Source organism: Chaetodon trifascialis, chromosome 3 (genome assembly GCF_039877785.1).
Source record: "Chaetodon trifascialis isolate fChaTrf1 chromosome 3, fChaTrf1.hap1, whole genome shotgun sequence".
In the NCBI taxonomy this organism is placed as follows: Eukaryota; Metazoa; Chordata; class Actinopteri; order Chaetodontiformes; family Chaetodontidae; genus Chaetodon; species Chaetodon trifascialis.
The window spans coordinates 22200522-22227657 of record NC_092058.1 but is presented as its reverse complement, the minus strand read 5'-3'; the positions used below and the strand labels follow the sequence as shown (position 1 = coordinate 22227657).

General features: G+C 41.7%; 2 protein-coding genes across 8 annotated transcripts in view; one reads left to right on the top strand and one right to left on the bottom strand.

Annotated features, from left to right (window-relative positions):
* Nucleotides 1–5240, top strand: part of cntn4 (contactin 4) — a 140908-nt gene extending 135668 nt beyond the window's left edge. For both annotated transcript variants that reach the window (XM_070958529.1, XM_070958528.1), the window contains exons 18-23: nt 232–466; nt 746–861; nt 1763–1949; nt 2032–2144; nt 2241–2409; nt 2821–5240. In XM_070958529.1, coding sequence (XP_070814630.1) covers nt 232–466; nt 746–861; nt 1763–1949; nt 2032–2144; nt 2241–2409; nt 2821–2912 — 912 coding nt within the window. In that variant the 3' untranslated portion in view covers nt 2913–5240. The remainder of the gene's footprint in view (nt 1–231; nt 467–745; nt 862–1762; nt 1950–2031; nt 2145–2240; nt 2410–2820) is intronic.
* A 2081-nt stretch (nt 5241–7321) lies between these two features.
* LOC139328643 (band 4.1-like protein 1) overlaps nt 7322–27136 on the bottom strand; it is a 79748-nt gene continuing 59933 nt past the window's right edge. For 3 of the 6 annotated variants that reach the window (XM_070958522.1, XM_070958524.1, XM_070958523.1), the window contains 11 exons: nt 25801–25950; nt 24451–24537; nt 22767–24185; nt 20875–20925; nt 19111–19470; nt 18513–18641; nt 12941–13000; nt 12145–12240; nt 11256–11336; nt 11041–11157; nt 7322–10776 (listed from right to left, as the gene is read on the bottom strand). In XM_070958522.1, the coding sequence (XP_070814623.1) occupies nt 10771–10776; nt 11041–11157; nt 11256–11336; nt 12145–12240; nt 12941–13000; nt 18513–18641; nt 19111–19470; nt 20875–20925; nt 22767–24185; nt 24451–24537; nt 25801–25950 (2556 nt within the window). In that variant the 3' untranslated portion in view covers nt 7322–10770. The remainder of the gene's footprint in view (nt 10777–11040; nt 11158–11255; nt 11337–12144; nt 12241–12940; nt 13001–18512; nt 18642–19110; nt 19471–20874; nt 20926–22766; nt 24186–24450; nt 24538–25800; nt 25951–27136) is intronic. The other 3 variants (XM_070958525.1, XM_070958527.1, XM_070958526.1) reach the window with 1 other exon arrangement.

The window sequence follows — 27136 nt, the reverse complement described above, 5'->3', positions numbered from 1 at the left end:
GTAATGGATGTGTCCAGTAATAGCTCTTGTGTGTGCAGCATGTTATATTTGAGGCAAAGCATTGCCTCAAAAATTGAAAGCCATATCTTTCATTTTGGTTTCAGATTTTAGCACTACCACTAGAATTACCAGACTAATTCATGAACTAAAGGATGAATTGAGAGTTTTGAATGACTATTTAGAAATTTATTTCATGCACAAAATTCCATTAAACTGGGTTTTTTCTTGCAGCCGGTTCCAGAGGAGCTGCAGAATGGACCGGGGTTCGGCTATGTTGTGGCTTTTCGACCCCACGGGGCCACAGGATGGATGCAGGCTGCCGTACCATCCCCTGAAGCGTCCAGATATGTCTTTAAAAATGAGAGCATCCAGCCTTTCTCGCCTTTCCATGTGAAGGTCGGGGTTTACAACAATGAGGGGGAGGGACCGTTCGGACCTGTTACCACTATCTACTCTGCTGAGGAAGGTGTGTATGATCTCATGTCACTCTCAATATGTTATGGAACTTGCCCAGCCACTATTAAAACATGAGTAGATACATTCAGGGTCTAAACAGTGGCAGCAGTGATCTTGGATCCAGCATTCTTCTATCAGCACTTGCACACATCTTTCCCATATTCCCTCCCTCTGTTGTTTGGATGAAAGAAATAGCTTTAAAAAAAGTTTTGATGTTCCCACTTTGAGGGGTCATCAAAGCTCAGTGTTACTTCTAAAATCATACAGAGTCTTTATACATTAACTCCAGAGCCTGGCCGAGCGCCCACCAGGGTCCGTGCCAAGAGCCTCTCTGCATCCGAGATTGAGGTTTCGTGGAAAGCTCTGCCCTGGAATGCCAGCAAGAAAAGAGTGCTGGGCTATGAGGTGAGCTTCACTGAAATACCTTGTTTGTTCGTGCTTCCATGGGATGCAAATGTGTGCATGTGTGCACAAGCACATGGCAACTAATGCTGTTGAGTCTTGTTCTCTTCTATTATTGATGAGTGTTTCAGGCTCATGCACCTTGGGCATAGAAGATAATAGCTTGCTGCATGCATAATGGTCCAGCCTAGTCTAATGCTTGTGGGTTTAGTTGTGTTTCTCTTGTTGTTTACCTAAGTACTGTAACCACCCTGATTAGCGTACTGATGCAATACTCTAAGGGATAGAACGTTTAGCTTCTAATCCACACAACAAAGCAGTTTCAGACACCGGCTTTGTGCTCAGTTAGTTCTTGTCATTTTAATTCTGCTCATTATTGAAATCCAAGATGTGAACAAAGGTGCTGTTTTCATCCACGGATTGCATAAAGTGCCAGAATTATAAATTGTTGACCACTCAAAGTCAACAGAGGAGCAGGGCCTGAGCAAACCATTCCTGTGAGGAAAGACAAATTATATTTGTGCTGTCAAGCGTGCCAGCTATTTCAGCACTGACAACCAGGGTGACAAAGAAAATCTGTTATCAGTGGAAGTTGATGGCAGGGGATTTTTGAGGATTCTCTTTATTCTTCTTCTGTTTTGCTTTTTTTTCTTCTGCATATTAGACCTCACTCTTTACCACGTAACTTAAACCATGACTCGTGTCTGATGAGTACATCTGAGGCACGCAGCTCAGCGATGAGGTGACATGTTGTTTTCAGACCAGTTCACATCCTCTGTCCAGCTGAGTTCACACCTTCCCGTTTCTAGTTTGCACTTCATTGACAGGGTGTAACAGAAAGCTTTTAAGGTGTCTGGCATGTTTTCCACATTCACATCTGCGGTTCTGCCCTGTTGCTTTTCAGCTGAGGTACTGGAGTAGAAGTGAAAGAGAAGATACGGCGAGTGTGCAAAGGACTGTAGGAAATCAAACATCTACTATTATCCGCGGGATGAAAGGCAGCACCACATATTACATCTCAGTGAGGGCGTATAACACTGCTGGAACAGGGCCTCCCAGCACCACTGTCAACGTCACCACCAAAAAACCACGCAAGTATCCCATCTGATGATGACCGCTCTGGTTACTGGTCCGCTTTTGTGTGAGATGAATAATGTGTTTTTCTCCTCTCAGCACCCAGTCAGCCACCAGTCAAAGTGATGTGGAACACATCAAACTCCAAGATTATATTGAACTGGGAGCAGGTTAAAGCCCTGGAGAATGAGTCAGAGGTCACTGGTTACAAAGTAAGCACCCAGCCACTTGGTTTTATCACAAAACTGTTTTTGTTGCCGTGACTTCAGTGCCAGACTCTTAACATGACTTGCACCATTTGTCATCAGGTGCTCTACAAGAAGAATCGACACAGCCGCCCCAACGTCATGGAAACCAACACCACCTCTGTGGAGCTCGCCCTGCCCACTGATGAGGATTATATCATCCAGATAAAGCCATTTGGAGAGGGAGGGGAAGGCAGCAGTAGCAGGCAGATCACCATCCCAAGGTTACCAGGTCAGTGGAGAGATAGTTAGTGGCCTCCCTTGTGGCCGATCTGAATAATCCACTCCCCTGCTGCTGTCTTGCCAGAACAGATTAGCTATCATCATCTCCAAAGGAACAGAGAGAGTGGGAAAATAATGTGCTACATGAGACACTTTTGTAATTAAGGCCTCTACGTGACACCATAATGCAATCGCTGCATGAAAAGTTGAGCAATTTATTTAGAATACTTTCAGTGTCTCATTCGGCAGCTCCAGTAATAACTCTCAAGCAGTTTTGGAAATGAATGTTTTCAGCTTGTAATTACTAAAGCAGGCTAGAGAGGCAGCCGATTAAAGAAATGAAATGCCAAAAAGTCTGTCTGGGGTTTTCTTTCCCACAACAAACACACTAACAGCCTCCTTCTCTTCAATACCTTTTCAGGCCCCAACGCAGTTGGCTCAGCATCCAAGGTCTCCACTCTATCAGCCCTCAGTACAATAGCACTGTCTTTCACAGCGCGGACATCTTTATGACAAACAGCTCCCAGCAGACGTTGCATCTGATGTGCAGACAGCTCTACGGCAGAACGCAAACACAGCCCACTCTGGTGTAACTAGATCCATTCATTTAGATTTTAGAGGCAGAAGGAAAATGATGACGAAAAAATAAAAAAATATGCCATTGAGATGACAGGGAAGGAGTCCCCTTCAGCACCTAGGCTAAGTAAAGGAGATTGACCGATGTCGTGACTATGTTGTTACCAAAGCAGCTTTCATAAGAAAAAAATAGAGAGAAAATGTCTTATATGCATCTTTTTGTATGACATGTTGAGCTTTTATAGTTTTTGTTTTTTTTCTTAATCGATTTGAAGTCAGTCTGGGCTTACTGGGGCGAGAACAATTAAGTGCATGGCAAGCAACATGATCAGATTTTCAAGAATGTGATTTAACGCGGCACCTTTTGTCTTCTAAAATAAGATAAGACTTGTAACTTTGGTTCAAACAGACCAGAGAAGTTTTTTTTTTCCTTCAAGTGAATGAACTATTAACTGTTATCTGTTACATCTCTGCATTTCTGTTTCTGCAATCTCTCATAGGACTACATGGACATGTTGGGTGTTTGGCATTATTGGTCATCTTACCAAGTACTGTACATAAAGAGAGGATTACTATTTAAAATCATCTGCTTCTACACAGTACAAAGTGTTCGCATTGGAAAACTGGACAAAGTTAGCAGCTAAAGTTGATTCAAAAGGGATTTCACTAATGTGGTGGAAAGATTTTCTTTTAATATGTCGTCACTTTTGCTGAAAATGCAGACAAAAAAAAATAAAAATTTGGTTTACCCTCATACATCAGACAATGCTAACTGGCACTAATTACAAAACGGAAGGCTTGGGATTTTTGTCAAGTCTATGTTAATGCAGAACTCGCATGCCATATGGACTTTGAACTATGAGTCATTGTATTCATTCCTGTCCACACAGTGTAGTCACTGCATGACTACACTGCTAAGTTTTGTTGTTTCTCATAGGAAAATCCCCTCTGATTTTCTCCAACTGTCAGTGAGGGGCTCCTCCTAGGAGGAAGAAAGTAGATTACAATTGCACTCAGAGGGGATCACTTCACGGACAGCACAGACAGACGGAATGATCACAGCGACCAATAGCTTTGGCATATGGCATGAAAACTAAAAGAAAAACCCAAACCTTAACATGCTGGATGGTAACGTGCTAGCATGGCATGTTTTCGCTGCCAGTCCTCACTGGGAAGGTGACCAAGAACTCTCAAAAAGTCGATGGAGTCCGTAAAGCCATCCATGTGATAGTTACTCAGCTTGTTACCAGAAACAGCACCATACTGTTTTGGAGAGCACCTCCTCTGAGCTCCTCTACCTTGGCCATTGAACTGCACTGGTGACCGGACCACCCTCGTGGCCGTCTCATGCTCCTCTTTCTTTGAGTTAGCCCTGTGTCTAGAGCTATTCTTTGCCTTCTGTGTGCCTCATCATATGTTCAAAATCCTCAGGTCCTTAAAGAGCCTTAAATTATCATATGTACAGTATATCAAACACATTAGAAACAAACATAGAACTATGAAGCAGCCGTGGTGATGTTTACATGCTGCTGTGTTGATAGATACTGTATGCGGTCAGGATTGGAGGGGCCAGCATCCTTTTTGCAATTCTGAGGTTACTAAGATTAGTTTGAATGGCATTCGCTGTTTCGCATTGGGATATTGGCAATATATATGGGGGCCTGGTGCATTTTTATAGGTGTGTATTCTTAATAAAAGACGATGCTGCTGATCTTTTTCCTTTTCCCATAGTCTCCTGATGCCATGTGGGAGTGCTGTGCTGCAGAGGTACAGTGCAGTCTGTATGTAGCTTGTAATCCAGTTAAGTAGTTTGTACTTTGAAGGGAAGTGTACTGTAGGTTACTGGGTCTTGCTCAGAATTGTGCATCAAGAAATGTGTAATATACTGTTTTGTACACTTCAAATCATTTATATAAAAGAACCTTTCTAAAGAGATGATTTACTTGGTTTTTATGTAATGACTCTGTTTCATACTGTAGCTAACTGTTGCTCAGCATGACTGTACTTTGTCCTCTCTCTTCTGTCCATCTGCAAACCGACTGAATGGCTTTAGGAACATGCAAGATTCATGCATCTCATAGGTTTGTGTATACTGTATGTGTACCATGAATTCTGAACCATGGTCAACCCCATGTCACTAAGCTTCTGTCTCAGTCAGCCCCTCTGAGATGTACTGGGTCTACTGTCCATATATGCTCTAAATGAGGGTTTCCCCTGTTGCTGTTTGTTGTTTATACTGTGTTAATAAAGTTTATTGATTTATAGAACAATGGCAAGCTCTGTTGGTCCATCCATCAATACATATGGCCTATGTGAGAACTGACATAAGAGTATTCTTTCTCTGGCCTTGGCATTTGTTCAAAATACTCTGAACTGAATTAAACACAATATCTGGATTTAACATTTCCAGGAGTGTGATACATCCGTATTTATATATGTATATTTCATTTATCAATTCATTTCAGTTCAGATTTTGTTTGCAGACTAAAGAAGGACACCATCTCACACAAAAAGTTAAAAGTGCTTTATATGAAAAGAAAACATAAAAAAAAAAAGTGCTTATTGACAGAATCATCTAAGCTCACATTAACAGAAATACACCTAAACATACAAGCATACACACTGTACAAATATGGTGTGTTTACGAAAGCGCTCTACTCAAAAGGGAAGCCTTGCAGTTGTAAAGGAACACAATGCTGGAGGAAGTTTAAGATCAGCAGGCATGCTCTATTCCTTAGGTGCATAAACGCTGAATGCCATCTCACCAGACTTTGAAAATGCCCCAGGCGTGTGGAGAAGATTTCCACCTTGTAACTGAAGTGATCTGCAGGGATTGTAAGCTGACAGCATGTCTGCAATGTACTGTGGAGCCAGACCAGCAAGTGCTTTGTAAATTAAGAGGAGCATTGTGAATTGTGCTCTAAAAAGAAAGGAAAGTCAGTGAAGGTTTCAGAGGACTGGAGTTGAATGGTCTGATTTCTTTTCTTTTCTTTTCTGTCTGGCATTAGACTATGTCAGTGTTGTGTTTACAGCTTGGTGCACTACCCCAAAGTGGCAAAAATCAATTATCTCAGTGGACACTGATTACTGACAGCAACATCGAGTGAAGAGCATGTAGACTACCAAAGGCCCGTCCCCTGAGAAAGAAAGCCTCTGATTTTGAAGAAAGCAACTTTGGTGATGCTGCCGATATGATTATTAACACTGAGTTCACTGTCCATGTTTACTCATAAGATTTTAATCTGTTCACTTGTTCATAGTGATGTGGACTCCAGGTACTCATAGCTGTCTCCGAGGTTTAGCACTCACAACCAAGATATTGGAGAGATAGATACAGGTTTCTCACTATTCAGCTGAAGGAAGTTTGGCGCCATCCAGTGGTTTATTTCTTCCAAGTAGCTGACTTGCGAGTGAAGAGGTTGGAAATCAAGAAGCTGAGTGTCACCAGCATTATTATGGTAGTTAATGTCATATTTGCTGAAAATGTAGACAAGGGGATGCAGATGTAAGTTGATTTAATTGTTTATCAATTATTAACTGGCTAATTATTGACAGTGTTTTCCAGTTATTTAGGATTGCACTTGCCATATTTAAGTCCTCAGTATGGGTCAAGTTCCAGAAACACTGGATCCTACATTTCCCATAATGCAACACAATACCAGCTCTTCATTAGACTCTTCATGCCATTTTCAAACTGCACATCCCAAATTTGTAGTACGGGTTTTCTGTTAAAAAATTGTGATCAAATCCCAACTCAGGATGACATCATCAAGGGTTCTTTTCTCAGACCTGACAAAGCTCCTTCAGAGCCTCAGATGACATCATGCTTTGTCGTGCTCCTCATGACGACTGACCTTAATGTGTAAAATCTGTGCAATGCTCCTTTAAGGAGTAGAGTTTACAGCAGTTAATCCTTTTATGGCAGAACATTCATTTAATATCTAATTTATACTGAATCCTACATTTATGTCATTCTCTTTAAGTGTGTATATAAAGTTCTTTGATACAGTCGAAGTTTGTTGGATGCAAAAAAAAAAAACACACTAGATGGCACTAAGAACACACAAATAAATTGTGTGCCCCAGTACGTGTACTACATTTGGCCACAAGATGGCAATACAAAACAAGGTCATTGTCCATTTGCTCCACTATGATAAGAATATCACCCAGCCATCCATCAATAAATTACAGAAAAACAACCATTTATTACATATGATCAATTATTAAAGCATGAAAGCCATGTCATTAAGTTAAAAAAAGAATACATTTCCCAAGCTTCATTTGCTCATTAGGTAACTCATCAAAGTGAAATCCCTCTCCCCTCTTTTCAGAATCAGAGACAGTGATTGAATCATATGGAGACATTTATTTATGCATGTATGTTTTCCATTTAGACTGAATGCAAATACAGCAAATACACACCACCAAGCACTAGGGGAATGTAGAGCAAAAGGCAGTGGAGAATTGAAGGTGGAGGCAAAACAGCAGAGCCGTGTGATGCTCTTCACAGAAAAAAAAAAAAGCTCATATCCATATTCTGTACTATTCTGGCTTTTCTACGTAAGTGGGGCCACTAAATGTTTTCATCCCGCTGAGGACTAAGAGTCCAGATTCAGACAGACTTCTTTGCCACTGCACTCAATGTCACGTTCTTTACAAGACAGTAATTCACTTTCACGACAGCTCCACCTCACCTTGGACCGAGAGGAGAGGTCGTTTCTACATCTGTCTGGTGGTGATTAACAGCACTTTCGGCTCAGCACTGATAACTGCGGCTCCTGCTCCCGTAATCACACCTCCAAACATAAGGCACCCATTCACGGGACATTTCTGTCGCACTGCTGTCCTTCAGATTGTACTTACTGCCTCATCTCTTGAGATTAAGAGCCCATCCCTGCTCCTCTCAATTTCAACATAGTTTGCAGGATAATACACAAGAGTATGGATACTTATATATAAATACAGGACCTCCATCCTTCAACTCACCACCTGGCCCACAGTACACAACTTCTCTCCTATTGCCTACAGTTATTTCTCTTCCATCAGTAGTGTCTCCAATACTACAGCAAAGACAGGCCATTTTTCCCAACAGTTTACAGTATATGTGCTGCTATCACTGCAAGCAAGTGCCTTCACAACAGTCCAGTGTCATATGACCAAAAAATAAAATAAAACAGAGCAAAATAGAATATACAAATAATAAGTTGTTTCCTCAGACACATTAACAGCAGGTTGACAGTTTCAAGTCAGGGGATGGGAGGATTAGACAACGAGGGTGACAAAGCCATGGTCACAAGTGTTGGAAAAGCTCCTTTGAATATCATTAACTCTTTATTATCAGTTTTGGTTATGCTTCAGTACGCATGAGAGTTCACAGTTTTCTCCCTTTAGAGGACATAGAGGATAAGAATAATGGCTGCTTATTGCAAATCTCACAAGCAGTGCGCTTCACTGCTCCGGTTAACAGTAGCACAATGTTAACAATGACGGCAACACAGCTAACATGGGTCAGGCTCCTTCAGAGGGATTCTTATGTATGATAAGTGATGCATAGTATAGTATTAAAGGTCATCCAGGATATATGTTACGTGACAGCCAACAGGTCCTGTGGGTAGATGGTGCTTTGTGTATGTCACACTATGAGTCTCGGCTTTGTCAGTGAGGGGAATGGGGAGGAAAAGCACAGGCCTCACATTCAACACTCCTATAAATACAATAAACAACTCATACACCATAACTTAAAAGAGTTAATCCAACAGAAAACAAAAAAGTACCCATGTTAATCTTGTGGTTACGAACTTTTCAGGCAGTGTTTGTGGACATGCACATATGATTCAAAGCAGGAAAATCCATTTTTTAACTTTGAGGATACTGTTTAAAGCTCCTATGACAGATGTTTTCACTCTAATGTGAAATGTGCTGCTGATCGTAACAAACGATGAGAATTATCACCTGACTCTGTGGCTTCCCTCAGCTCAATGCAGAATGTGAGCCTCTTTTAGCTAATTGTTTTATTTTTTTATGGCACTCACCTGTATTGATTTGGCTCATTCCAGTACAAATCAAACTGCAGATGAACACAGCGGAGAATTTAACAGCTAAAAAGCCCGATATTTCCCTCATGAGAGTGAATTTTGGACAGACAGCCATCTGTGCAATGTTTAAATTGGGTTGTGTTTGCTAACATGTCTGGCATTAGACTATGTCAGTGTTGTGTTTACAGCTTGGTGTACTACCCCAAAGTGGCAAAAATCAATTATCTCAGTGGACTCAGTGGACACTGATTACTGACAGCAACATCGAGTGAAGAGCATGTAGACTACCAAAGGCCCGTCCCCAAATTCACTGCATTTCTCTTCATTGCATCATAACTTCATAATGCGGCAAAGTAGTTTCTGGTTTTGGGTGACATGTCTCTGATTCACATTGTAAGATCTTCAGTGAAACAGCATTGAGCAAATTAACAGTAAAAAAACGAAGCTCTTTCAGAGAGAGGTTTCAACATGTTCACACATGATGCCTGAAAGGTCCAAAAAAACAAGAATAACAAATACAGTCAGTAAAATCAAGTAAGAAAAAAGTGAAAACATATCATCACATCTCTGAAACATATTAGATAAAACATTATTTATATTAAAATTTCTCTAAAAATCCTATAACTGCGTCCAAAACATGTGACCAGCATTTCTTGATGCAGATGGCGAGCTGACACCAAAATGAAAACAGTAACAGTGAGCAGGGAAGTGGGACGAGGACGGTGACGTTTGTGTGTTGGACACTGGAACCAACGCAGAGTTCCAGCTGTCCACCGAAGTATTACTCAACTGTCCTTCTTCAGCAGAATCCATCAAGATCATTATGTGTCCACTACTCACAGGCCCAGTGATTTTTACAGTTTCTCCAGAGGTGCTCAGTCCCATCATCTCAGAGCTTCTTATGGATTTCAAATGTGGACATGTCCGTGTATTTTTTTTCTTTTTTCATTTCCTCAGCTATTTTGTAGTTGAATCATGCAGATTATAATCATCTGATATTATACATATTTCATAAACAAGCGAACACTGGACATAAATTAGACCCTCTATAGATAAAAATGTAAAAAGCTAATAAGACAGCTGTTGATTATACTGAAGGTGTCATAGCCAGGAGTGGCAACATCGAGCAAAGGCTGCCTCTTGCCACTTGACACCAACCATCCCACCCCCTCCACCCAGCATTGTCCCCATCCTTTCAAGCAAACCTTCCTCTGCTCTTACATTTCATATGTGGCAGTAGCACAGGGCAGATGTTTGGGATCTTCAAATAGAAAGAAGGAATTTGTGAAGGAAAGGAATTAGGCCTGGGTGATTTTAGGGTTGAAAACTCATTGATGCAAAATGATCCTCAGGGTTCAAACAAGCCAAACTGTAATCTATTAAATAATATGTCAATAAAGTTTCAGATAAATAACTCTGGGTTTCACTTTCAATCTTGCATCACTCCACTTGATTAAACCAAGTTGTAAATCATCCAACAGAAGCCGTTTCCTGTTCCATAAGGAGGTGGAGGGCTGGGACAGGCCAGGATAGGACGGGAGGCCGGGTTGGGTCAGAGGCCGAGTCACAGTTGGTTTGTCTAAAGGGAGAGGAGTGGAGGTCTACTGCTTCATGGAACGCAGTCTGTTCTTGTGTCGGTGTGTATACAGGCGGGTAGAGAGTCCTCATGTCCAGTTGGTGGCATACTGCAGGGCAGGGCAGGAGACACGCAGCTGGAGGATCCTCTCCTGTCCCCCTGTCTCAGGAGCCACCATAACCAATCAGGACTGCAACGAGACAGCAACACACACATCTGTCATCTCGCATGAACATGGTGATACAATGGAGAGCCTTTGTGTCTCCTTGTAGTAATTTTAAGTCTCTTTGTAGGTGCCTGAAATTTTAGCAGTCACTCCAAACAGAGCATCTGACCCCTTAGGCCACTGGGGCTGTGCGAGGTAGGTCTGATCAATGCACACAAAGGTCCGATAAACTTGCTACCTCTGCTCTGATCACATAATCAGCCTGTCAATACTATCAAAGTCACATACCTCTGCTTTCTGCTGCAGCTCCTCAGTAGGAGAGTCTGTTTCCCTGATAACCACCGCTTTTGTCACCAGCATATCGGGGTGCTGCTGCTTGGCCTCTTGGATCGCCATGGCGAGGGCCTGGGGACATCAACACATCTTTCACATTAGCTTCCTGTGGCTCATGACTTATTGGACATGCAGTTCAAGTGTTGCAGTATTTTTCTAACACTCCTCACTTGATGTTGGTCCACATCATCATCTCCCGTGATTATAATCCTTTTCTCAATCCTGGTCTCTGAGTAGCCTCCTTTCACAGTCTGCAGATTGTAGAAAAAGGTACATTTATTGAATCATGAACTCATTCCCAACAATTAAACATTCTCTTTTATGGATGACAAAAATAGTCAAATTAAAAGAACCATTGTTCTCCATCTATGTGGCAGAAATCTTGTCACTGTGCCGTTCTGTATCAGTTCTTTAGACATCCTCTTCATCATCAAATTCATCTTTTGTGCACTCAATAACTTTCCCAGTAAGGACACTTACTGATTACAATCATAAATATAAAATCTGTCATGAAGTGGAAATAGATTGAATCCTTATAGTGTTTAATTTGTAACAGAGATGTACTTAAAGGACCAGTGTGTAGTATTCATTGGCATCTAGTGGTGAGGTTTTAGATTGCAACTAACTGAATACCCCTCCCCTAACGCTCCCCTTCCAAGCATGTAGAACTGGGCTTCTCGAAGTCCAGACCCAGCTTATATCACGGGTTGCATCAGGCCTATCAAAGCTTCTCACCGAGCCTGCAGAATATATGTGAATTCAGAAAATGTAAAATGCACCTACAGTGCAGTCCTGAGATCTCTTCCCAGGCAATTTAACAGCCATTCACACCAGGACTCACATGACCCTACTGAGTCACATGATGGGTTCTCACCCATCAGCACCTGTTGTGCCAACCACACCTTGACTCAAGTGACTCTAACAACTCGTATGATGCTGGGCAAAGCTGTGATCCTGCAAGAGAACAAATGCCTGAGACACCAATCAGCTGTCGGATGTCATGGGGGATTCCAAACTCCAGTCATTATAGTGTGACCATGGGAGCAGATAAGGTGTTACCTTGGTAACTTGAGTTGTGGTTGCTGAGGTGACGTTGTCAGCCGTGATGGTCAGCGGGGATGCAACTGACTCCCTCTCTTGGGTGCCAGCTCTTACCTACAGCACAGTCATAAGAGGGTAGTCATTCACACATGGGGCGACACACACACCAGCACACACATGCTCATAGCACGACATGTTCAGTGTGTGTTTGTGTGTGTAAGCACAGCTCTTGAATGTTATCACTCAGTCTACCTGAGGCTCCAAACAACATCCTCATTCTGCTATATCAAACTTTTGAAATGACGCAAGATTAAAGCCCTGACTGACTCAAGTTCACATGAACACTAATCATATCTGTAAAGCAACATGTACTTTTCTGCATGCATAAAAACAACGTGTGTATACTAGTGTGCTGCTTTATTTGAAGTGCTTCAGGTTCTTATTGAATGCAGACCACAAACACACAGCCGATGTGTGGGAATGGGGAGATGAATAATGACTGCAGACATCTGCAGCTTAGGTTAGAGCAGATCAAGTCAAAGTATTCATCTACTCATCTAAATGTTAATTTCAAACATTCTCTGTTTCATAAAACTGAGTCATTACCTTGGCATCAAGTACCAGTATTGTGGCAAACATTTGGCTCACACACACAGATCACAATGCAGATATGTTCTGTCTTTTTCATTTTGACACTTACTCAGGAGGCTATGAAGAAAAGGTCAAGGATGCAAATGGCAACAGCACAGCTTACTCTGCCACCTCACACACACAAGCTGTCACACAGATGCATTTCTTTTGTAAAGATACTTACAGGGGAGCCATTTTCTTTAAGGGCAGCTGAGGCCTCCCGCGGGCTGATGACTTCATAGTTCTGAGGGAGAGAGAGAAACAGTCTGATTTACAGTAACGGTGAGACTTGCGGGCAGAGTCTTATTAACCTCCCAACATGAAGTCAAGCAACATCAAAGAAAAGCAATAAGAGAGCATATAAAAGAAGAATGACTTCAATCACCATATTAGAAATACACCAGTCGTTGGTAATAAGGGAGCCACAAAGAATGATATCCTATCTACTCGCAACAGGATTCATTTTTTTTAAGTCACATGATCCATTTTCTGTCTAAAACATGGATTACAACTGCTTCAAAGACATCATCATTAGGCAACCTGACTGTGTCCCAAATCCATACAACATACTCATTCTACACAGTTTGTACTGCATACTAATTGTCATAGTACATAGTACTGTTTTAGCAGATAGTATGCAAAAATATCAATATACTTTAGCAATATACTATTTTATATTCTTATATATATATCACGGAGTATTGGTGCCCCCAGATAATTTTCCCAGAGAAAATCTTGGGATGACACACCAAAACCAAAAAGGCCTACTCATATACTTATATTCTTAATTTATATTTAATATTAAAATATATATAATATAAATATTGATATATTATATTGATTGAAATGAATAGTGTAAAATATCTTTGCACTTGATTGAAGTATATTTTGCATATGCAGGCATGTGGGGAGCCAGAGGGGAGGCCAGTGATTATATCAGGGTGCCCGTGGCCTCCCCCTGGCCATCCCTTAGCAGTGCCATTGACAGGAAATGATATGTGACGTTGGAGGTCAATCAAACTTCACAGTTCAACTTCACAAAGAGACGATCAGAAAATACTTATTTGTTTTTCCGAGACTTTCACCTCCACCTGTATTTTTTTCCAGCTTTATGAGCATTTCCTTGGTGCATTGCATTGTGGGAGAATAGTGCGCATCAACAGCTCATAAATGGTCTGTGTATAGTATACGTACTGTCTTTGATTGTACTCTATTATTTCACCTTTCTAGTGTGAACACAGTATATACTGAAACCCTGCTTCAAATTAGTATGGAATTGGGACACGGTGCAAGTGCTGTAGACCTTTTTCACAGCAGATGTTCTAACAAGCTAAAGCAGGAAAATAATAGGTGTATATAATAACCTTAATCAACAATGTGCTGCAGTTACTCGTTAGGATTCCTGGGCCCTGGTTTATACCTTTAACACAACAGAAATTTTGGTGTGTGACTGCAGGAAAGGCACAGGTGTAATTGATAACATAAATAATGAGTGCTTTCCCTATGCGAGGACCAACAGAGTCTCATATTGTATCGTGTCAGGGGAGTGTTGGATTATTTAGCAGTGACCTCCCTTATTGCACTCTCTGTTCTTCAATAACAGTACGTGTCTTAGCGAGCTTAGCACCAGCACCGTTTTGGCCACATCCGCCAAGCACAAAATCCCCTAATGTAATTACACGATATAATGGGGCACACTCCATTAACTCAGTTTTCCCTGTCTACAAATCAACATTGCAAACAGGGTTTCTAAATGTCTTCACCCTGGAAGAAGCTTTCCAAAAGGTTGGTTTTCAGTGGCTGAAAACTGCTTTTGTGTGTGGATGAAAGGCAAAAACACATAGAAAAAGCTACTTAAAAGAAAAAAAAAACACGTACGTGTGGACAAGGCACGACACACTTAACAACTGAGCCGTTGTTAACAAAATTAGTTTCAGCTGTGCTTTTCAAGTGAAAATATCTGTCGTGACAAAGGTCTATGGCTCCTGCTTGCTCATTGACAGGCCTCACAGGAGCCTCTGTTAATGTCATTGGTTACACCTGTGGTGAAAATTCACAGAGTCTGCAGGGAAAATGCTCTTTGGAGCCACAAGTAACAAACATGGTGAGGTGTAGCCTGTCTACTTCTTGTCCTTCAGTACTCTTCCGATGAAACCACTGACATAGTCATAAGTAAAAAAAAATAAATGGAAAATATCTGTGACAGCGTGACAGGAAACAGATACAATAATGTCAGTTAACGTTTGCTAACATAGCTATAAGCTACTGGTCATGCCGAACCAAGTGACACTGAAGCATAATAAAAATGTTATTTCATCCTTCAAAAGCTACACCGTCTCACTTGCTTCTAATCTAGTATTTGACCTGTTACATCCACGTGTACTCTTACGTACATGTCACACAATGCAGGGACTTTAAAAACATGATATAATATCTCTATAGCTTGATGTTAGAAGAGTCCGTGCACATTTTTGCCTGAGCTGTGAAGGGTTTTGTTTTGACAACATATTTCATATCCATGAGTGACAGCCAAAACAATAACAGCATGTGTATACTTGATGAACTGTCTCTGAAGGCAATCATCAAGCTGAACAAATTCCTTTTACTAGTCTGGTGGCCCTGCTGCACACATTCAAAGCCTGTCAGTGATACGCAGACAGCTGGCAGCAGCCGAGCCTTTGTGCTGCTGTTCAGAAACTCCGCAGACGTGACATGGCTCCCTCTGCTGGCTGAATGTTGGTGCTGGAGATCTTAGTCTGCCTATCGATGACGTCATCTTCCATTTGCTGCAGACGCGCACGCACGCACACACATATAAACACACACACACACATACACACACACACACACACACACACACACACACACACACACACACACACACACACACACACACACACACACACACACTACATTGTGTCTTGCTCTGACATCTTAAAAAATTCGACTCAACACTGATCTGGCACTTCAAAGGCACCCTCTCTACATCATTGCCGAAGTTCATCCACACCATTAGCTGAATGGCTACAGAGCCCAGCAATGATTACATTTTAATAAGGCACCTGTGGGACAGCCAGCCAGCACTCAAATCTTTGCCTCCGGAGATGAATAGGATTCGCACCTGCTTTCATCATCCTTATTAATACACTGTCAATACTTTAATCACTCCATAATGATGCTATTATGTCATCCCTGTCAGGGGAATATGCCCTTCATATCATTGAAGCCCATAGAAATCGCTTCCTCCTCTAATCAAGACCAACTCCAGAGCTCTGCAAAAACATTAAATTCCTCATTGCAAGTATTTGTTGGGTGACTGATGGGATTGATTCTGATGTTTTCCTCACTTGCCCTTGCTTCCAACACTGCAGCTTAAAATGTATAAGCATTGATGTATAAAGTATGAAATTGAAAAAAGGAACAAAAGCAAAATAAAAAGTCTGCATGATAAATCCAAACAAAAAAGCTATGTATCAAAGATACAGCTGGAAAGCGCTTATTAATGCCAAGACTTAGTGGAGTAGATTGATACCAGTCTTGTGCCTATACAGTAAATATGAAGCTACCACAGCAGACATATACACTAGATGCCATTCAGGCTTGTGAGATGTATGTCTGTCGCTGCCATCTTGCTTCAAAAAGTAGAAACTGCCAGACTTCTGTGCTGTTTTTGGATGTTCTCAAGTGGGAATGCCACAACAAAGCAAAAGGAACAACATTTCACAGGTGTGTTTTTATAGTATGAAATTTGGAACAAACCAAACCACTTGAAAAGTGAGTTATGATGATTTTAATTGTAGATGGACACCTTGCCTTGATGGACGTGCATTAGGAGGCCCAGCATCCCCTCACCAATTTGGTGGCCTAGTTGACGCATCACTCCCATGAACAGCAGACGTCTGTGCATATATCTATGTGCTACCATTAGCAACTGGTTAGCTTAGCTTAGCATAAGGGATGGGCATCGAAAACCGGTTCTTGTTGAGAACTGGTTCCCAGTGTTTCCTTGGAATCATTTGCCAATTTTGCAAACGATTCCCTTATCGATTCCAGTGCATGTGAAAGACATCTCCACGCTTGAAAGCTTGGTTACATTTCACGAGAAAGGATGACAACAGGGCAACTTGCAATAATTGCAAAGTAGATATTTCATCAAAGGGAGGAAATACTACCAATATGCAGAAACATTTGCACACACAGCATGCGATAACTTTGAATGAATATCCACTCTGGAGTGAATCTCAACCCAACAGCAGCGGCAACGTTAGCACATCCTCTGCTGTTACTACTGCTAATAAATAATTTCCCATTATTGGGATCAGTAAAGAAGCAGTCTAAGTCTAAGCTTCTCCCTTCACCAAGTGGATCAGGAGATCCAGCTGTACAGAAGCCTGCCCCCCATCCCCTGCAAGGATAACACCACCCTATGGTGGTGGAGCAAGAGAGAGACTGGCTGAAAGCTTTCTGCGTGTGCAGGTGTCCTCCACCCCGTCTGAGAGGGTGTTCTCCACAGCTGGAGACACCTTAAGTCCAGAAAGATCACATATCCTTCCTGAAAGAGCAGATGCTTATTTTTCTGCAAAAGAATTGTTAATTCTTCATAGTTAATGTTTGCAGAATTGCACAATACACAAATCCATTGGACTTGATTGTATTTGTCATTGGCTGACATACTTTTATTTTTGAGTGCTCAGCTCATGTATCTTTTTAAAAAGGAGAATTTTAATTTCTATTAGAAAAATGTTGAACATGTTACTGGAGATTCTTAATGTAATCGCCACAGAATAATTTATGTTGTATTTTGCTAATTTCTACAGAAGAAATTTTATTATTATTATTATTTTTTTATATTTATTTTCAAAACAAATTAATTTTTCTGGGGACCCCCTATCACCCCATCGAGGAGCCATAGGCTGTGGGCCTCTTAAGACCTCCCTGTTGGGTGTTACTTCCAAACTAAACAAAGTTGATACTAATCGACCTGTTTGTTTTCCTTTTTTCCAAATGAGAATCGATAAGAGAATCAATAAAAAAGTGAATCGTTAAGCAGAATCAAAAACAGAATCGGAATCATACAAATCTTATCAATTCCCATCCCTACTTAGCATAAAGACTGGAAACAGGGGTAAACAGTCAGTTCTGTCCAAACGTAACAAAACCTGCCTACCTGCACCTCTACAGCTCGCTAATGTTCTTTTTGTTTAATACAAAAGTGATTTTATCCAGGAGGTCGTCAAGCAACCAATGGAGACTCAGCAAGTCAGTGCTCCCATCACGTAACCTCCTGTAAAACCATAACCATGGTATTTTTACACCGGTTTTTGCATGGATAATTAAAAAATTTGGATTGTGGATCATGGGTGGATTTTGTTACCATCTCCATTTTCATCCTTTACTGAAAGCTAAGCTAACAGGCTGCTGGCTGTAGCTTTATATTGAACACATATGAAAGTGATATTGATCATCTCATCTCATCTGGCTTTCAGCAAGAAAGCAAATATGTGTTTTTCCCCAAGTATCACACTTCATTCAAACATTCCTTTGACAAATGTTGGGTCTAAATAAAAGGAATCTGCTGTCAGTTACAATGTCACTCACTGGCTGAAACTGTGGAGCCGTAGTTGAGTATCATACAGAAATAAACAATGAAAGGGACAGAAAAAACAAAGGCAGCACCTGTGTGAAATTAAAGCAGCATATTGTACATGACAGTATAGTAAGATTTGTTCACACTTAAGTTCGTATTGTGGCTCTACCTGCGGTGACACATTCATGATGTTGGGGTGGATCTCTGAACCATTCGTATGTGTCTCCGTCTTTGTGTCGGACCTCCTCAGCATATGGGCCACACTCACAGCATTGGGGTCTTTCTTTGCCACAGGGGGCTGTGTGAAACAAACAATAAAGTCAGAGCACACAAGATAACACAGCAAGACTTCTGAAGACCTTGGAAAAAAATGCATTGCTTCTGAGCAGCATATATTTTAGATAAAAGCATGTGAACACTGTTAACTTAAAAGAAGACACACTGAAATACAATTCTTTTCTGGATTGCTCGGCTTGGTGACATGTAAATGATGATGCAGCAGCAGGGGAATTCAAAGAAACACTGACACAACTGACAAAAATAAAATGTGTGAAATATTCATACATTAATGCATCAAACAGAATAAGATATGAGTTTTGAACAGAATTAAACAGAAACAAAAGGTAACAAAAGTCAAACGATGAGAAAAGGTCCAAAAACAAAGACAAAGAAGATGCGTAACCGGGATTTTATGGTGCCAAGACCAGCCAGGCAGGGTGAGTCCAGTGGGTGATGATGACGAATGATGAAGAGATTCATCTGTCTACCTCATGATGTGTTCCCTCCTCAGGAAGTTTCTCCTCTATGGGAGACTTGTCCCGGGAGCCCATTAGACGGGCAGAGTAGAATCTGGAGGTCTCCTCAAAGTCCTCCCGGCCAACGTCGGGCTGTCGCTCCCTCTCTCCCGTCTCCGTCATGCCCTTAGAGAAGTCCTCCACGCCAGAGTGGAGGTCCATGATGACAGTGAAGTCGACCTCAGCCTCCAAGCTGGACGTGGAGCTGACTGTCATGCTGGAGCACTTGCGCTCGATGCCCAGGTGGGTCTCCCTCATGCAGGCCACTGTGTCCCGGTCCTGCTCCTCCTCTGAGGTTATGCTTGGCTGGGGCCTCCTATCCCCAACCTCCTTCTGGGGCAGGTACAGACACAGGATTACCACTCTGAGGTTACTTAACTGCAGACGGATGGATGGTAAAGATGGCATGGAATGGGACTGAGGATAGCGTGTTTGCTTGGATTCATGGAGTATCCAAATTCAATGAAATTAAACATGCAATGTATCCTGAGTATGCAGCAAAAAAAACAATCATGTCCCAACTGAAAAGTTGATGTCTAAATTAAAACGGGCTCTGAAACAAGGAGCTGGGACACTCAGAGGGGTCACAAGGTAAATAAAAGAAAGAAAAGGAATTATTTCTATGACAAACAAATTAGGACTTTTCTCTGACTTTGCAATTCTTGCATCTTTTCTTAACTGGAAAGGCTAAATGCAGTAATTACATATGTGGTCACAATTGAGTTAAGGGCAGAATCTGACTTACTTCTGTTGTCTTTCTATCAAAAACAAAAGTGATATAAATGCATGATTTCTGTGAAAACAGCTTTTTCATATTTACAATAAATGATGAATGAAATGAATGAAAAAAAAAAAAAAAAAAGGATAGAAACCAAGCCAAACTGTGGTAACTGCACTCTGGCTAGCTAACCACAGATACCTACAGCAAACACTAAGTGTACTAATTCATTTGTTTGTAGCTGAAATATATACATTTCATGGACTGATATATTTGCAATTCTGTTTATTGTTCCACATCACTCAATGAGGCAGCAGCTAAATCCAAAGATGATGGAGAAGGACCCTGCTAACGCTAAACTCCTGCTAATGTTAGCCAGCTTTGCAGATGTCAGCGGTTATCGAGTGGAATTCTTTTGATTTGTTGACTTTAATGTAGATTTAAATCACATATTTAATTGTTATCCATTTAAAATCAATTACATCTACTTCATTAAAAGTAGACAGGGGTTGAGAAGGAATGACAACCTTTCTATCTGTTTCACAGTTTCCCTGCTAGCCTGAAAACATTTTAGAACCTTTATTGTCAGTTTCATAGCTTACTGAAGTCACCACTCTCTGCCTTTGGAGGCAACACGTCCCTAAATAGAAGAAGGTTTGTGGAGCCACTGAATCATAATGAAGCTCCTGAGGCAGCCAATTTAAAGTAGGCCTAATGCCACTTACATTATTTACAAGTACACTAGCTAATTAGATCAGAGTAAAAACTACATAATACCAACAACAGTCATGCACAAGGGCTCCTGTTTACAACACAGACTCAGTTCAAACTCTGATCATGGTGATGGATGAGGGCATCTGAGTAGCCAGTGAAAAGTAACACACTTCATCATTTTTATAGATGACGAGAAACTGGTGCAGTCAGTTAGGAGGCATGCAGTTTACCCGCGAGGGGTGCTGAGAGGGGAAAGAAATGATGAGTGGAGCATATGAAGGTGGGTTTAAATACAAATGAATAACCTTGAAATCAGCAAATGGCTCCTCATAAATGGCAGGAGTAGAGACAGGCTCCTGCAGGGGGAAGCAGAGGAAAGAGCACAGAGAGCATCTGAAGGTTAGCACAAGCTGAAGCTAGACTGATACCGCACAAACACACATCCTACCAGCAGAGCTTGACTGGAGCCTGAAAATATGTGCTCTGTTTTCAGAGCACAGAGGTATTTCACTCCAAACCTAAACTGGGATCCTGGTGTTCTGCTCAGTGAGACTCCAAATCTGAATATAGCCACACATGTCAAAGTCGATAAGAATTCAGTGTTTTTAATGGCTTTTACATGACTCAAACCCAAGTTTAGGTGAGAAATTCAGCCAGACCCAATCTAAGCCCACTGGGTCTGCTCAGATCCAGGCAGGGCCAAATGGATTCAGGCACAAATTTCAAGCACTACTCCAGAGTAACACAGCATACAGCAATATAGTTTAGAGGGCAGAAAAGAGGTGAGCTTATTGCAACAAAAACATCTACAGCCAAGTTTATTTGTTAGAGTTAGCAGAGGCAGGCTAATAGAATCATGCAGTTTGTATAATGAGCAGGTTTTCAGCATAGCAGCAGCCACTCGTTGTCCAAGTGAGAAAGTGTTGCAAAACTACGCACCTTGAATTTCAACAAGGGAGTATTCAAATATTGTCAAATAAAATTGTTAAACGTCCAATAAATGGTGGTACATTTCACAGACTGTTGAAATGACTGTGCTAGTGGGTCCACATGTTTTGAGGAGTACCTATTATCTTATTTTTTAATATTTTCCCACTCTCCCCGGGTTCAATCTGATCTTGATATGATTGTCACTCGCCAGTGAGAGCTACGCAACACCTCTTCTCATGCCTATTTAATCCAATATATGCAAGAGCTCGGCTCAGATGAAAAGGTGGGAAATGATGAAAGCTGTCATGTCTATTCACTTCAAATTCCTTTCATTCCAGTGCCAAACGCGTGCAAGCTCCTAATGATACCAACAGTGAAATGAAAGCAGCAAATCTGACTGTGTCAGGCACTGAGCTGTGGTGTCTGGCTGCTCGCTGCCTGCTGGGGTTTCACAGTTGGAGGAACCGATGTGTTTATAACACCGCTTAGCTTTCTATCCAGGTGGGGTAGATGTGAATAATGCATATCACCAATCTAAAGGATTGACGGACATTTTGTAAATTCTCTTGATGTAAGTCAGTTCGATGTAGTTTCTCAATCATTTGTGCGCAAACCAATTCTATCCTCCATTTATCTCTAATTTTGGTAGGTAATAGCTGTCTGCAACAAAGTAATGGATGGCAGTACATTTCACCCTTTCTTTCTCAAATGAGTGATTTAATTTGTAAGATTAGTATACACAGTGATTTATCATTTGTTTCGTATCTGCAGTTTGAAAGTGGCACAGAGATGTGCAAAAATCACCAGAGCGATGATAATATGTGAGCCTCTCTTTTCTTGCCACCCTCTGACAGAGAGCAACGTGAGCTGGAAAGAAATTTGAGGCTCACAAGTTAGAGAAGGCGAAGACAAACCGACAACCAAAACAAGAGAGATTGATTTCTGTCTCTTTTTTGAAAAAACTTTCACAGCCAGTGGTGAGCTGTACAGATTTGCCAGACATTGTGGTGCATGTTGAGAGCAATGGGAGGGGATAATTTGGGTTGCCATATGGGAAAATGTCCAAACTTTTTGATTGGTTTTTGCCACAAGACGGAGCAAAAGTACCGCTCCGCCTGCTCTTCATACAGGCACGAACAGGTAAGATGGATGAGTGTTTCAAGTCACTGAAAACGTAGGAAAAAAGAAAAATGGCGTGCGAGTCTGTCTGAAGCTCATGCGATGCTTTATTTCCAATGACTGAATAGCAGATGCCAAGCAGAGTTACCGAGTGTCTCTTCTTGGCTGCGTCCAGGCTTGGCTCCCTGCCGGCATTTCGGCTGTTCCGCAGTATTAGCCCGGACTCCCTGGCCTTCTGTGTTTTCACTGGTGGGGCTGGGGGAGCCATTTTGGGAAGCGCTGGAATCTTTGAGCCGAACAACTGACTCTCTGTAGATCCTCTACCAGCTTGATAGCTGTTGTCGAGATGTTCTGGTTTAGCAATGCCCTCCAGATCTCCTGCAAAAGCTGGATGGAAGGTGGAGACGTCTGTCCAGTTAAGGTCTGAGGGTCCCTCTGGAGAGCCGACTGACCAGCGGTATTCTCTTCTGATGACCCGTGTGGGCTCGTCCTGTCCTGTCCTGTCCCTTTCGTCCTTACCTGCGACGCTCTTCGATCGCTCTGGTTTGAGGGGGACAATCCTGGTGATTTCCGATTGGTAGCTGCTGCCTGACAGTCGGTGGACAGACGTCCTCTGACCTCTGTCTCCCATGAAACCCTCGATATCCTCTCCCCCAGAACTACTGATCTTCCTCTCATGTGTCCTGACCTGTCGCAGTTTTACCTCAGCTAGCTCTTTGTTGTCAATAAGGCTCTTCGCTCGCATTTTCATCACACCCTCCCCTTTAACACCTGCTAATGAACTTTCATGTTCTATCTTTCCGGGTCCGTTCACTGAACCTAAATTAATATCTGCTGGCCCAACCTGACTCACTTTCCTCTTTACCTGCTCTGTTCCTTGAGTGGAAACCTCCCTGTTTTCTCCTAAAGATATATCCTCCTGTTTGTTGTCTTTATAGTCCCTGACAGACTGATCCTTTCCTGATCCCTGATCATCTTTCGCCATCACCAGTGGGGATGATCCACAATGATTTCCTCTTGTTGAGGTTTTTTCTGAACTGTTGTCCAAATCTGAGCCCTCATTTTCTTCTCCAGAAGAATCACTGTCTCCTTTCCTGTAGATGAGCTCGGCAGGCATTCCCAGGTTTAAGCTCTGGGGTCTCCGCTTTTTCCTTGGTTTAGAAGCTGTGCGTTCTTTGATCTGGTGAGAGCCCAGGGCCACGTCACTGTTTGCCTCAGGGCCTGAGGCCTCAGATGGTTTACTTTGAGATTTGTCTTGAAACAAGTCTGCATTCTCAGATAATTGAATCACAAAACGACTTTTGTTAGTTGGTCGAGGCTCAGAGCATGCATCTGGGTCTCTGGATGATTTTGTTGATGGAAATTCATCAATATGGCTTTTCATTTCTTTCCTGTCATACCCTGTAACCTCTTTATGTATCATCTTGGTAATGTCTATCTCTTTTTCCAGCACCTTTTTCTCCCACGAGGAATCAGACGTGAGAGATTTGTTCTTTTCTTCTGCCTTCCAGTCATGGTCCTGTTGATAAGTTTCTTGTTTTTCAATCAATACCCACTCCTCAGAGCCCTACATGTTGGTATAGATTAAACACAGTTAGACATGCCAAGCACAGCTACCTCAAATACCGAACTCTACACAATCATTTGAATCACAGAGTTTTGGTAAACATGCATTTGCATTTAGGGATTCATCGTACAATATTTGGTAGTATTGTCTTAAATAGACAACGTGTGAGTGATGATATGAGCAGTAGGCAGTGCATTTCACCAACCCACAAATGCTATAAATAGTAAACTGTATCAAGAAAGAGGAAGAGAGAGAGATGTGCAACCTCAGGTGAAGTGACCAGAGTCTTCTGGACGAAACCCTCAACAGACAGGCTGTTAACAGGGTCCTTTCCCACTGCTCGGCCCACCAACTGGTCGACACGAGGCAGAGGAGAGAGTTTAAAAGAGAAGGAAGAACAGCTGTTAGAGCTCCCACTTAAGACGAGGGAGTAAATTAGTGAGATGCACAATTAACCATTCCATGCAAAAGGCAGAAAATGGGAAAGGCAGAAGGAATCTGTGCAACCAGGACTTAACTGACTACAGAAACTTTTTAATGAACTTCAAACTCAAATCGTGCAATCCTGTGAACCTGACAGCCACCGAATTCACGTGATCAGCAAACATTTGCAAGACATTTGGAATGCAAATATTTTTGTTCTCTAACTACATCGAAGAGTTGAGTTCGTCTGAATCTCTTGGAAACCGTCAAGAGCACAGACACTTGCCCAGCCTTCGACTGTCAGTCAAACAGAATAATGCCCCCCGCCCACCCCACCATTTTACCTGGAACGAGATACACAGCAGATTACATTTTCTGCATCAGACACTGTTTGACATTCTATTGGCCTGATCTGATCATTCCAGACTGCAGATGAGAGATTGTCTGAAGACGACTTAGGCACCAGCAATGACATCCTTTCTGAAAACTACAATCTCAGTGCTCTATCTTCAAAAGCCTAATTACCAAAATGTGATCCAGGCTTGAGAGCTTTCATGATCCGGCATAAAGAAAACTGTGTCACTGTTAGGCAATCAAGGAAAAAAAAAGATAACTGCTAATTATTTCTCAAGTACCTCGCATTGAGTAAATCTCCACCAACATCTTGAAACTAATCTCATCAAGATGCTTCCTTCTCTGCTACTTGTCAGTCATCTTCAAGTACCTCTGAGATATTGTCAGAATTATTCTGGCACACCAGAGAGAGGCAGGACGCACTTCATTATCCACCTCTTAAAATAAACTGCAGATTTTGGGTTTGTTCCTCTGAGCAGTGGTGCCTTTGTGCAGGAGATACATGTTTGAACTGTTTATAGGAAAGAAATTTAACAGCCATAAATACATTCATTTTTTACAGTCATACAGTATATCCTCAGGCTTTAATTATTCAAAGGCAAAGAAAAGAGCATACAAAAAAACTTGCAAAACAAGTCACCACGTGTCAGAATATGGCCTGTTTTCCTTCAAGTCAGGCAGCAAGAAGAGGAATTCAACATGACAGCGTCCAGGTGGGAATATCAATGCCCCTTAATGGAATGTCAAGCATCAGAGGTCGCTGAATTAGAGATATTGACCATAGTGGACCTAAGAGTTCACACATCCCCCTCCCTCACGAGCCTAATCCCCTACTCACAGCCTTCTTCTCTGGCGTGCCTGTTGGGGAGGTGGATGACAGACGCTTCTCGCGGTTCATCAGCTTGCTGTTGGGTTCCCTCAGGGTTCTCTTCAGCTCGTTGATGCTGGCCTGGTGCTTCAGCAAGAAGTCCTGCGACTTATCCAGAAACTGGAGGAGAATGAGCAAAAGGAGGAAAACAAGACGGAGAGTGAAGAGGGAATGCCATAGCAGGACGTCAACTTCCTTTTCAGCAGCAACGCTCACATCAACACATCTGATATGCGTGACTGAAGGGGATGTGAGATAATACTGCATATATACAGGAGGCGACGGGATGTGAATGTGATATGAACACTTATGTAACTGGAGAATATGCTAGTGTTTTACTACTCTGGGATGTAGCACGTGGAGAGAAATGACTTTTCAGACGGCACTGAAGGTCACAGAAAGCAAAGGAACTCATTTTTAAGTGAACACAACAAAGAAAGTAGGTGAAAGAAGAAATTCTAATGTCACGTCTATCAACCTGGACAGCTAATTCAAATTCTGTCTTTATTTTATTTGGTGACAGTTGGTGGTGGAAAGTAACTTTGTACAGTTTACTGAAGGACAGTAAAAGTTTGAGTATTGCTGTTTTCTGCTACTTTAGACGACTACTACTACGACTCCACTACATTTCAGAGGGACATTTACATACTTTTCACTCAACTACATTTATCTTGTGACGGCTGTAGTTATTTGTTACTTTAAACCTGAAAGGATTGGTTCAAAATGTTCCAAGTCCATCTTAATACAACAGTTCTTGCTTCCTGTAATCATCCCTCATGCTCATACTGGTCAACAGATCCCTTCCTAATGGGTTCTGTGCCCAATGTAAGTGATGGGGGACAAAATATACCATGTATATTCAGTGTACTTCAGTGTAAAAATGTATTCCGAAGTTTATCTGAAGTTAATACAAGGTTTTCGCAGTCTGAGTTATTCAAATCAAGTTGGTATCTTTCAATGTTACTGTCTTTTTAGAGCACGATGCCCTTTTTGTGTCACTATCCCCCCACTGCAGCTCAACAAGGGGAAACAGAAAGAGGGAATCTTCTACTTAGAAGACTGTAACTTCAGAGGATACCCACTGGATTTGTCTAATACAGACTGCTGAAGCCTCAAATTAACTTAAGATAAACTTAACAATGTATTTTTGCACAATACCAGTACTGTGGATTTTGTCCTCCATCTATTGGGGAAATTTGGGGATTTTTCTATTCACAGTCAGTATGAAGAAGAGGAATGAATACAGCAAGAAAAACTGGTTTCACTTTGCATATGAACTGTGAACCTATCCTCTTTACTGACACAA